This window comes from Phalacrocorax aristotelis, chromosome 1 (genome assembly GCF_949628215.1).
Source record: "Phalacrocorax aristotelis chromosome 1, bGulAri2.1, whole genome shotgun sequence".
Taxonomy (NCBI): Eukaryota; Metazoa; Chordata; class Aves; order Suliformes; family Phalacrocoracidae; genus Phalacrocorax; species Phalacrocorax aristotelis.
The window spans coordinates 87,654,539-87,666,680 of NC_134276.1; the positions used below are offsets into that span (position 1 = coordinate 87,654,539).

A 12,142-nucleotide genomic window follows, 5' to 3' on the forward strand; every position below is an offset into this window, starting at 1 on the left:
TTGAAGGAATTGTTTCCAGTAGGGAGTTTAAGGTTCATCCAGCCTGTTCTGTATTTTATAAAGCTGACATAGAGGGGGAATCATGTAGGTTTAGACATGAATTAATATTTTACTGCAAGTAATTTCACCATGAAATTATGTTTTCTTTTTTGATTACCCTGTGAATGTCTTCTTAGGGTGGCCTTTTTGGAGTTAATTCAGTATTTGGACTCATTAGCCACCCTTTTTGAAAAGGTATATTGACCTTGAACATTCAATTCCTAATATTTGAATTAATTTTTAAAACTACAATGTTATCTGTCAAATACTATTGGCCAGTAAACCCCTCTTTATTCTGTTCACTAATGGACCACATGATAACGGGGAAGCAGGTTTTTTGCAATGTCAAGTGCCAAATAAACAAGGAATTTTAGAAAACTGACATTTTCTTCCTATCTGATCTTTAAGCCATGAGCTTAAGCTGTTTTCTTGCACGGCTAGCTAATCTGAATAACTGGGAAAAACTACCATCCCCCAAACCCCAATAAGCAGATACTGTGTTGAAAATACTGTTTCAAGTAATCTACAATACCATTCCTTCTCATGGTGCAAATTTTGACCATGTTTGGACGCTTTGCGCTCCAAAAATTGATGTTAGCTTTCCCTTCTAATCTCAGGTATGTGCTGTTTACTACTGCACGCTGCCCACCCCCCATCACCCACTCTGTGTGCAGTGCACAGCTGAGATCACACCTTGACCTTCGGTTTTATTGAAGGAAGTCTGAAGAGTGACTTAGATATATGACAAGAGTTAACAAATACCTGCATGGAAATGCTCTGACTGAAGAAGAGTTATTTTCTGAATTTCCCACCCCCCATTTCTGTTGCATGTTAATACGTCTGCTCCACTGGCCTTCAACACACATTCTCTTCTGACTCCACCAATGCTTTGAGTAAGACCTGTTTTTCTCACATTTCCTTTCCTAAGGTTTTAAAATATAGTAAAAGATGCTAAGCACTGTTAGAAAGTTGTATTTGTCTGATCTAAAGAATCACAAGCTGTGCTGCAAAACTTAAAGGGATGAGAAAGCTGAAAAGATAAGTCCACTGGTAGTGTTTTTATTCTATTCCGGTTGCAAGCTCTGTGTCTGTAGTCTTTACACCCTATGCTTTGGTTGCATATTGGCTATAAAACCAGGGCCAAGAAGTTTCATTCTGCAATATCTCTCTCATATATAGCATTCACATAACTGAGAAGCAAAGCAATATTCAATTACCCAACCAAATCTAATTATCAACACTATTCATTTATTTTATTTCTCAGATACTACCAGAATTCACACATGCTATATTAGTTTCTGCTTAATAACCTTCACTCCTTCACCAGTTTTAATTACTGCAGAAAGAATATGCTTTGATTTCTTTCCAGGAGAGAAAGCCACAGTATATGTTCAAGGTCACTTTGTATGTTTGGTTTTGTTTTTTTTAAATCTTCTCAAGAAGAGTTAAGTCAGCCTGGGTTTGATTTCTTCAGGAAAGTTCTCTGTAAACAGAGCACTATTTATTACAAAGACGTCAAAATTCAGAAAAAAAATCTGTCTGATTTAAACAGAAAAGGAAGAATTAGCTCTTAAGTTACAAAACCTGGCCACTTTAAGTGCCTGTACCAGGTCAGGAGGAGATGATGGTTTGTCCAAAACTAATCTGCCTGCTTCTTGTTTCGGGCTGAATCCCCAGCAGTGCCACTGCATGCCTGGAGACAAGTGGCTATCCACCTCCCTCCTGCTCATCATGGCTCTGCTCTCCGTGAGGGCACGACTCCCTCCAGCCACGACAGCTTTGCTTCACCCACATGGCAGCAAGTCCACCCGGCTGAGTCCTGCCAGAGGCAGCCTGGCTGTATGGGGTCGATTTGAGCCCTTCCTGCCCTTGGTTCTGGGAAGCATCTGTAGCTCTGGCCCAGCAGGACCAGTTCTCAGGTGAGGAGTCTAAGACCAAATGTCACCAGCCGTTCAGGAAGCCATAACCACCCATCTTTAATTTTTTTGTTTGTTTGGAGTATCCCAGTATCTTTTCTTCCACCAATGGTTTTAGTTCTTATTTATTGTAAAAGTACATGGTGAAAACATGTTTTAATATCATCCAGAAATATGATACCTGTGTTTAATCAGAATCTTTGTGATCAGCATTAGTTAAGGTAGAAATTGGACTTCATATTCAAAACTCAGTGTTAAATAATCACTGCAAAACACAGGCATGCAAACACAGCATTCAGTCTAAAATGGAGTATTTTCACCCCAAAGCAGGTAAATGGGTTCACAATTTCTGGTTTTAATTTGCGAATGTATAGTCTCCACATGGAATTTCTCCTTGTTGATAAATATTCCAAAAAATATCAGGTCTGAAAACCTGTTCCAATATTGTTAAGCTGCAACAATAAATCGCACCACAGGGCAGCAGGTAGTAGCATATTCTTCCAAAACCTTGCTATAACTTTCCTTGATGTATTCCACCAACTCCCATCTAGATAAATACTGCTGGTGAAATGGTTTAAATTCCTATAGGTGCCTTGGCATCAAAACCAGAACAATGTATATATGAAGTGTTTAGTAGGTGGCCAGTTACTTCCATGAATGATCAGTGCGTGTTCAGCTGTGATACCTAAGACTGGTATGTAGCACTAGAAGATCGATTAAGAGGCTTTCTTCCATCAACGGCAGGGATCTTCCTGAGGGGAAAAAAAAATCAGGAACCCCTTTTTTTCTTACCTCCTCCACTTCTTCAGGTGTAAGTTCTTTTCTTTTATGAGGGTGGCCCGCACCAGGTCGAAATGCTCCCATTGGGATGTTAATATTAGCCTGTGAGAAGAAAATGACGACGCATATAATAGTGACTGATAAATAAACAGTTGGTAAATGGCAAAACTCAGAAGGGGTAGGACAAGAGTATAGACATTATCGTGGTTTCTGAGCACTTACGTTTCGGTGAACGCATCATCACACCACTCCCACGGGAAAGGGAAATGCTTTCATCTCCATTTTAAAGATGGAAAGTGAAAACACAAAGCTACCTAGAAAGCTTTTGAAGTTCTGCACTTCAGTCTAATGCTCCCTGATTTCACTGGGCTTTAAACAAATGAGTACTAGACACCAAAGTGTCTTTAGGCATCTGGGCCTGCTTCAATTTGGTCAAGGTCAAGCAGAGAGTGCCAGAATAAGGATTTAAGTGTAAATCACCCAAGTCCTACAATAACACCCAAACCACTTGACCACTCTCGCTCCCAAGTGACACCAGTTCTCACTCCACTTAATCACAGGCAGTTAGGAAGGAAAGCCTCTCCTGAGCCAACTTAAGCCACAAATGTTTAAAATGTGATTTTACTGGCAAAATTTACCCATGGGTGCTACAAACTGCAGATGTAATGCCTGAGTCCTAGGAATACACCCCTCGGTTGCAGAAAGGATCTGTGGGAAAAGGCAAGAAGGCTTTTTGACCCTCCAGCCCCTGCTGGGTTTTGCCCTGCCACCCCAGCCCGGTCTGCAGTGGGGGCTCATGGGTCAGAGCAGGCTAAGCCGGCTCTAACACCAGACAGACCGCTAGCCCTTGGCTTTAGCAAACTCCCTCCAGAATGATACCCACACAACTGCATCAATCTGATTTTTCACCTGTGGCAGAAAGTCAGTAGCCATAACATAAATGAGGCTTATAATAGATACCTTAAAAGTAAAGATTTTTGAGGGAAGAATGGCAGGAATTGTTGCTTAGGAAAGAGCAGCTAAAATACATCTATTTCCTGATGTGACCCAGCCTGGATTATTTTAAAAGTCAAATGGCGTGATCAACTAAATGCACAATTTATACCTATTCTTATCTCATGATCTCAGAAGAGAAGCTGCTCCTAGGAAATGTCATTAAAATATCATGACTCCCACTAGTAAAACAAGGGGGTGAATCGGTAATGTTATGGAGCAGAAATGGAGAACCTTCCAACAGCGAGCTGTGTTATTGTAGTTTACCATCCGACTGATTTGCATTAAATGAAGATGAATAATCCTGTCCTTCTGTTCAAATCGTGGTCTTGCAGATCATGCCCGAGGTTGGGCAATCCCAGGAAAAGAGCCCACTGTTTTTAGTAACAGCAAATGTTCTGAGAGCTGTAATCAAATGTTGAGCAAACTAAGAATCCATTTGCTAAGAAATAAGAACCTTTGCTTTTATTCTATTTATCTATTTCCTGTTATTTTACATATGAAATGTGATGCTGCCATTTCAGTGGGGCTGGCAAATGTCTGTAGGGCCATGTAGTTTATAGATAACTGGGTATTCACTTCATAATGCTTCTTCACTGAGCATTGGTTTACGTATTGCGAAACCTTTCATCTGCACTTCCTAACTTCCCAGGAGGCAGGTCATTTTCAGCTTTGCAGTACTTAACCAATTATTTCATCTAGGAGTGGAAAAAAACAGCTTTGCTATTTTTAAATTTAAGCATCTCTCCCGCCAGGTTCTGGTACCTCCAGTCAGCTTCTCTTTTTTTGGAATATGAAACTTCTTTGCACTTTACAGCTAGCGCGGTCATACAGGCTTGCAGAGTTGAAACATTAAGAGTTATCTCTCTCTCCTCTTGGTGCTCATTTTGAATTCAGGCATTTCTTCCCCTTGGAGTCAATCAAAGTAGAAGCCAGCCTCCCACGGCCACACAGGACATACCACAGCGTGTTAATTCTGATATCCAGCTCTTGCATTTCCTACTCTGATTGACAGACCAACTGTGACTGAAAATGGTTCAGGAAACAAAAATGAGCCACTAAGTGCCAGACTGCTAATTAAATTAAATAAAACACTCTTTGGTCTGCTTCAGCATTTTCACAGTAATCTGTGTCACACTAAAGCAGTTTGAACTATTTTATCTGCAATAAATGCATTCACATTGGAGTTTGGACAAGAGTTACGCAGACATGAAATATTAACTTGGTAAAACGAGCAGCCTTTAAGACGTAGTCTAACACTGTCTGGATCTGATAACATACTATAAATTAAAATATTGCTAGTATGAAATGCCTTTTTTCATCATAATCACATTTATGTGATGAATTATGAATCACACCATCACCATTATCACAATTATGACTGATTTCCGAACAGTTCCTGACCAGAGGTACCAGAGTCCTGAACTGTAGATCTCCCTCTTAATCCAATGCCAATCCCCTCCTGTGGATGAGCAGCCGTGTAATGGGTGAACAGCGGACCAAATTCTGTACGCCAGTGTAGCTCTGTAAGGATTGTGTTGTGCTACAATCAGCACAACTTTGCAATTTTGTTTTAAAAATACTTTTCATGGCTCTTGTCACCTGTCTACTAGGGTGGAGATAGGACCCTTAGTGATCCCTTCCTCACCTGCTCCCACCCAGTGAAATGCTAAACAGAATTTCTTTTGTTCCAACCCCCTGAAATCCTAAACTATAATTGCTTTAGACAGACTTTTTAGGTGTTATTATTATTTTTAATCATACTAATTATTAAAACTGTTGGGTTTACATCTTCCTTTGTTTTTGGAAAGTGCCTACCATATTCTGGATGTCATTGCAGTTTTCATAATGAGGAGGTATGCACACTGAGGTACTGGACTAAGGTCTTCCTGAACAGATCAAAGGGAAAATATCTGTAAACATGAAATACAACATATATTGCTGGTTTGACTCAATTAAACTGGTATTTAGAGATGTGTTTGTGTTCTTTTTGTTTCCTAGACACAGGGGATCCAGATCAGAAACTGTTGGGTCTTGAATTGCTGGCAGCCCTGCATGAGTTGAGGACTGTTGCGGGTAAGTTCTCCAGAGCATTACAGCCATTCTTAGCTGTCCAGAAGAATGATGGAATCAGCTGGAAAGCCACATCAGTATAAACATATTCAAGTTAAAAATAAATAAATAAATAAAACAACTACAGAGAAAACTGAATGTAATTCAGAAAAAAAATTAGGAAACCCCTCACCCTTACCTCTGGGGAAAGCTAAGAGTGGTGTTCGTAGGTAGAATAATTGTCAGCCAGGGCTATACACAGCCTTTTACACACTGAGCAGGGGAGGTCAGCAATGAATGTTACCAGGTATCAACAGTATTTTGGTCCTTTAGTGCCCCAAACTACTCTCGGGAACCAGTTGCTACCTTTAACACTCACACATCTGTATTTAGTGGCTGTCAGGAAGTGAAGATTTTAGTGTACATCTCATACAGTCAGAAAGAATCCACTTCTGACACAAGAGTACCATGAAATACTTCAGTCAGTAAAGTGTCATTACATTTCCATTGCAGCAGCATAACGTATATTCTCCAGGGGATGTCGCGCCTACTATAATAGGACATAATAGCAAAGGATCATAATATATGATTTTACTGGCTGCCCAGAGAGTTGGCGGAGTCACCATCTCTGGAGGTATTTAAAAGACGCGTAGACTTGGCGCTTCAGGGCACGGTTTAGGAGACATGGTAGGGCTGGGTTGATGGTTGGACTTGATGATCCTAGAGGTCTTTTCCAACCTTAATGACTCTATGATTCTATGAATCACAATGTATAAAGGTAATATGCATTTTGCGTCATGGTTCTTAGAGTGCTCAAAGTATAATAGGCATCAATTCAAGTGCAAGTTTCCTTGCTGGAGCAACCTTTGACACAATGTTTAATAGATTTATTTTACAGTTGGTGCTGTTATTTTTCTCATAATTCAAATTACCTTTGCAAAAATACTCTTACGTATTTTCTTAATGTTTCTTAAAATATTAACTTTGGTGCTTAAGCTTAATGCACTTTTTTAATGGACAAACTAGAAGAATTTTTTTACATTTAGAAGTTGGAAAGTCATCATAAAACTAAAAAGGAAACTACTTCTTTACTTCAAGGAAAAGAGTAAGGCAAATTGATTCCGTAAAAATGTTTGTATGTGCCTGTGGAGTTTCAATGTAAAATGCAAATACTTTTGAGCTCTAAATTATCTACATTTTTTCATTAATCATACAAATATTTCCATAGTCACTGTAAAAAAGGGATGAAAATTTGAACTGAGTTAAATTAATGGCAAGCTTCCGCTAAGTTCAACCGAATTAAAGTACAGAAGTTTGCATGCCTGTTCCAGTGGAGTTGGTGATGATTAAGAGAATTAGCATTTTTACAGTGCCTTGCAACTTCAGTAGTGGCTGTCTAGCCACTAGGTAATCAATCTTCTTGATACTCCAATTCATTGAGTTAGTATTATCTTGGAGAAACAGAGGGTAGATCAGACTCTCTGTGTTCTTTATGTAATTTTAAGGGAATCTGAACCTCTGAGAAAATGTGATTGCAAGTACATTTTACAAAATACATGAAAATTCTGTAAAATTCTGGAGCTCAGGAGGTATTTTGGCCTTTGCTAAGGATCAATGAGAGCATGAACTAAATACAGTCTTCATGATGTTACTTCTTGACGATATTGTGAAAGTTCTCCAGCTGTTTCTTTTACAAGTATGTAACAACCAACTTCATCCTTGTGAACATATGCCATTTGAGGGGGTATGTAACATACAAGACTTTTTTAAATGAAAAAAATTAAAACATCAACATTTCTCTCATTTTACTTTGGCTTTTAAATAAAATGCTTCTTAAACAAATATTGGAAGTTGTGGGTTTTTTTCCTAAAGGAACACAGACATGAAAAACTTCACAATACCTATACCATCTTTTCTGCCTACAGTTCTTCCAGCATTATTTTAACTCTGTGGAAAATTTAATAGTTGCGAGAATTAGTTTTACTCATAATGCTGATCAGTTATGCAGATGTATCACCGTGTTTCGCTTAGCTGATCCACCGACAGACATAACCTAACACTGGAAAGACCATGCAAGCAAGCTATCAACCAACTTATCTGATCCGGTTTTTTATTGTCTCAGATCATAAGATGCTCTTCAAGTCAAACTTTTGCAGTGCTTTCAGATCTACCAAGCTTTTCACTTTAAAAGAATAATCACCAGTTAGCACCTCTGCAGTGTTTTGTATGAGCAAAATGCAGTTTGCCAAGCAATGGAGGTTACTTTATTATATTAGAAACATAAATACTGTCTCTTACCTGAATGGCTCTGACATGTGACGCTGGCTGTTTTGACATTTTTAAGACAGAGGCTTATCCCTGCAAACAAAATGGGAAAGTGTTACAGGCTCTGACATTCTGATAGCTAGGGGAGATAAACTAGAACTTGACCCATGCTGCCTCTTGACAGGCATCCATTTCATCTGCCCAGCTCCTATTTCCATCTCAGGTTCAGAGTTGCTTAGTTATTCCTTCTGAATATCACAAGGAGACCGAACACCTGAGCTTCTCCAATTAATCTTTCATAGCCACAAATGGAGCTATCTTTCACATTAAAAACAATGATGAGTAGAGATAAGGAATCTCTCAAACATTAATGGCATTGTAAAATTAGTAAAAATTAAGGGAAGCGTTTGAAGATAAACAATGTATGATTATTTCCGTCACAGTATGTACGTGGCAATTATCAGAACCCTCAGTTTAAACCTTTTTCAAATAAAGCATAACTTGCTACAAAACACTGATGTTTTGTAGACATAATTTTCTGACTCACAAATCCTTGCAAATCTTTAATGCCGATAGACTGAAAATGATCAGGGTGGTCAACTGTAAAGTTCTGTTTGATAATTGCTTGGGCACAGAGTAGCCTCTCTTCAAAGTTTTCAATCATATATATTTATTGATTTTCTTTGGCAATAAGATAAAAAAGAACAGAAGTTTCCATATAATTTTATGCAGGCATAGAAATACGGACTGATACAGTATTTATATGCAATAACAAAGGGAAATACACCAAAGTAAAAAGATTGTGTAAAGGTTAAAAAAAAAAAAGGCAAGAAAGAAATTTTATATCACATTAATTGAAACATTGTCTCAGTCTTTTATTCTTTCACTGAGAATTAAGATTTGAACTGGACTAGACCTTCATCAGAGTCTGATTATTTAACCTATCTCATTATAATGCAAGATGAGATAGTAATACTAAAAGGTGAGAAATAAGTTCATTAATCACAAGCAAACTACAACATATTTTGGCTACAATATTTAACCTGAGATGACTAAGAAAATATTGAGGAGAATTAATAAATGACGTAGGAGATGACAGTAGAAGTACACTGAGAAATCAAAAGTGGGTCAAAGACTTTGGTACTCCAGAGAGTATAGCTGTCACATGGCAGCAGTGCCAGAGAAAAGTATCGATGAGTTGTAGGTCAGCTTCAGCCTGGAATATCAGTCTGAAATTGTATCACTGGAGCTGCATGGAAGACTTGCTCTTGCATATTCTCACAATGGCTTTAAATATGCGTATAATGCTGAGCAGAACTTAAAGAAAAAATGACCTGCCATTAGAGGTCTCCCTCTGATTGCACTCTGAGCTGTAAAGAGTGCTGTCCAAACCAACACATAGCCTTAAGTCAGAGGATATCACCTTTGTAGGTTGCTTCGGGTTTAAATTTCTTCCACTAAATAAATCAGAAAAAAAAATCCCACTGTGCACAATAAAACCAGCATGCTTCCAGTCAGTTTTATGTTGTGGTTTTACATTTACCTTTACAATCTTAAAATCTGAGGTAGTTTTAAAAAGTCAGAATTCACTTTGGGGGATGAAATCTCGGCCACTGAAGTTCATGACAAAATTTGCACAGATTTCAAAAAGCCAAAAGGATTTACTACACACTCTCTCTTTCCTTTTTGAAAATCTTTGCTATGCATAGAAATAACTGTGCTGTTAACCAGTTGTTGAATTCCAAAGATAAATACAAAACAATCCTCCGGTTTATTGGAAAGATAGGACTCATATTACACAAACGTTTAATTAATTTTTCTTATCATCTTCTCCTCTTTCTAATCAGAATGAAAAATGGAAACAAAAGCACAGGAAATTAACATAGAATCATAGAACAGTTTGGGTTGGAAGGGACCTTTAGAGGTCATCTAGTCCAACCCCCCTGCTGTGAGCAGGGACATCTTCAACTAGATCAGGTTGCTAACATAAAACATTTTAAAACACTGTGGATCTACCTTCTAAACACTGTCACAGAGAAATTCAAGCTAGGATGTACTTCTCTCTCTTGCGTGCCTGTGCATTGCAAAAACACTGATACACGCTTCTTGGGCCCCAAAGAGCTAGGCAGGCAACTGAATCTCGACTTTAAAACAGGCACAGCAATCGTGCTTCTGAGTGAGGTGCCCTGGGTTCACAAGAAGTCTGTGTTCAAAATTACTGCAATCAGACACCGGTTCCTAAAGACAGATGCATGATACAATTGTGTAGGACTGCTTTTGGAGGAGGTGATTTTCCTACCAGTTCATGCTGTCCTCATTACCACCAGAGAAATCAGGACAGCAGCACACTACTGAGTAAAAATAGACAATCTTCTCTGGCTCTCTCCCCTTCTCTCCCTTCCCTGAGTTTCCCTCCAGAGCAATACTGACCATCAGCCACAGGAAAATAAACCTTAGATTACAGATGCATCCACTACTGAAGTGATTAGTTCACTTTTACAAATTCCTTTGTTCTTTTGCCATGCATCTTGGAGAGAGTCAAGAGTGCTGCACTGATTGTATTAAATTATTTCTGGCATTCCAATCAGCTCTGCAACTTGAAAAAAATCACTCTTCACCCTCATTTCCATCACAGGATTTCACATATATGCACCCAGCAAAATGCAGACTCACACAGCCTGTATTCCCCGGTGTCTTTTTAACCTCCCCACACCTTACCTTTTACCTTTTATGGGCTGCATGCTGAGCCAAACTTAGAAAGCAATGGCAACATTAGTTCAGTTTGGAGCTGTTTTATGCCAGACTTCCCCTGCAAATTCCCTTGCTTTACAATTGTGAACAGGACTACTTGTGAAATACAAGACTACCACAGTGAAATAAATCAGTGTTTTGAAAAGAACCCGTGTAAAACAAAGGATCTATCTTCTGTCCCTCTGCTAAAAATAATTTCTGACAGGGCTGCAGCAAGATAATAAGCTGACTTATTCAATTTGCTTTAAATACGATGGGATATCATAATGGCATCTTTTGTAATCCGTACAAGAGATGTACAGTAACACACAGACAACAGAAAGAGACCTCCCCCTGCCCCAGCTGGAAGCTGTCCTTTCCCCCCCACCGCACTCACAGCATCAAGCACAATGGGTATTTTGGAGACAGAATTGCAGTGTATTTATTATCTTATTAAAAGGCTTTGACAGGAACTACGCTACTGTGAGACCCAGCTAGTAAAAAGAAAGAAGAGAAACCCCCACTTTGCAGCTTCCAGTCTGTTATACAAAAACTTACTACTTACTCTAGGCAAATGCGATAATATTTTCCGTAATGCAGTTGTCTCCGCTACAGTTACCTGTTAAGCTCACTACGAAAGAACACCTCTCTTATCATCAAAACCCCCATGTAATAATTCACTAGCTATAACCAACATGTAGGAAACAATAAGCATGTACCTATGTACTACAGTATTTGAGCTAATACAGTTAGGCTTCTCACGAGTCACTAGGCATTTAAATGACTTTCTGTTTAAAATCTGTTTTAAGTCTTTCATAGACTATGAAGCAATAACTATAACACTGCTCTGAATATGCTGATATGCTGCACAAGACATTAAAGTAAGCAGAAACCCACAATTATTGCAGTCACCTCGTAGCAGTTATTAAAGAGTTTTCATAAGGGTCTTTCAAGTTTTTAGTTGACCCCTTCAAGATTAGCTTACTTATTTACTTATATAAGAAAAGTTCCAAACCGTCAAGTGAGTATGTGCACCTCCTTTTGATGCTGAAAGAGGTACCTTCTTCTACCAGCTGAGGTATTGACTGTGATCCTTTTAATGTGTCTGAAATAGCTCCGATGCTTTCAGCCCGGACGGCACTGAGAGCTGCTTCAGGCTGGAGTGGGACTCGGCTGAGAAGCAAAGTGTAAAAGGGAATTCCTGTCATAGCTTCCAGTTGTTCTTCCTAAATATAGAGTTTGATTCACCCTGTAACTTGGTCCCCTGTGACACTTGACCATCGTAAAACCAGGGCTCAAGTGTCAAGCAGAAGGTGTTGAAGGAACACACCTTTGGGTCCTTTTCCTGCCCTCCCTCTCCCTGTAGT

The 12,142-nt window shown here is 39.0% G+C and overlaps 1 protein-coding gene across 9 annotated transcripts in view; it reads right to left on the minus strand.

The window, feature by feature from the left end:
• SMPX (small muscle protein X-linked) overlaps positions 1 to 12,142 on the minus strand; it is a 45,363-nt gene extending 33,221 nt beyond the window's left edge. For 3 of the 9 annotated variants that reach the window (XR_012661140.1, XR_012661139.1, XM_075096873.1), the window contains exons 1-3: positions 11,791 to 11,939; positions 8,079 to 8,138; positions 2,748 to 2,837 (exon numbers count right to left, since the gene is read on the minus strand). Coding sequence is in view for 5 of the 9 variants with exons in the window: in XM_075096873.1 (XP_074952974.1) it covers positions 2,748 to 2,837; positions 8,079 to 8,117 (129 nt within the window). In the remaining 4 variants the exon portion in view is untranslated. Of the gene's footprint in view, positions 1 to 2,747; positions 2,838 to 8,078; positions 8,139 to 11,790 lie in introns of all 9 variants that reach the window. The other 6 variants (XM_075096911.1, XM_075096888.1, XR_012661141.1 and 3 more) reach the window with 5 other exon arrangements.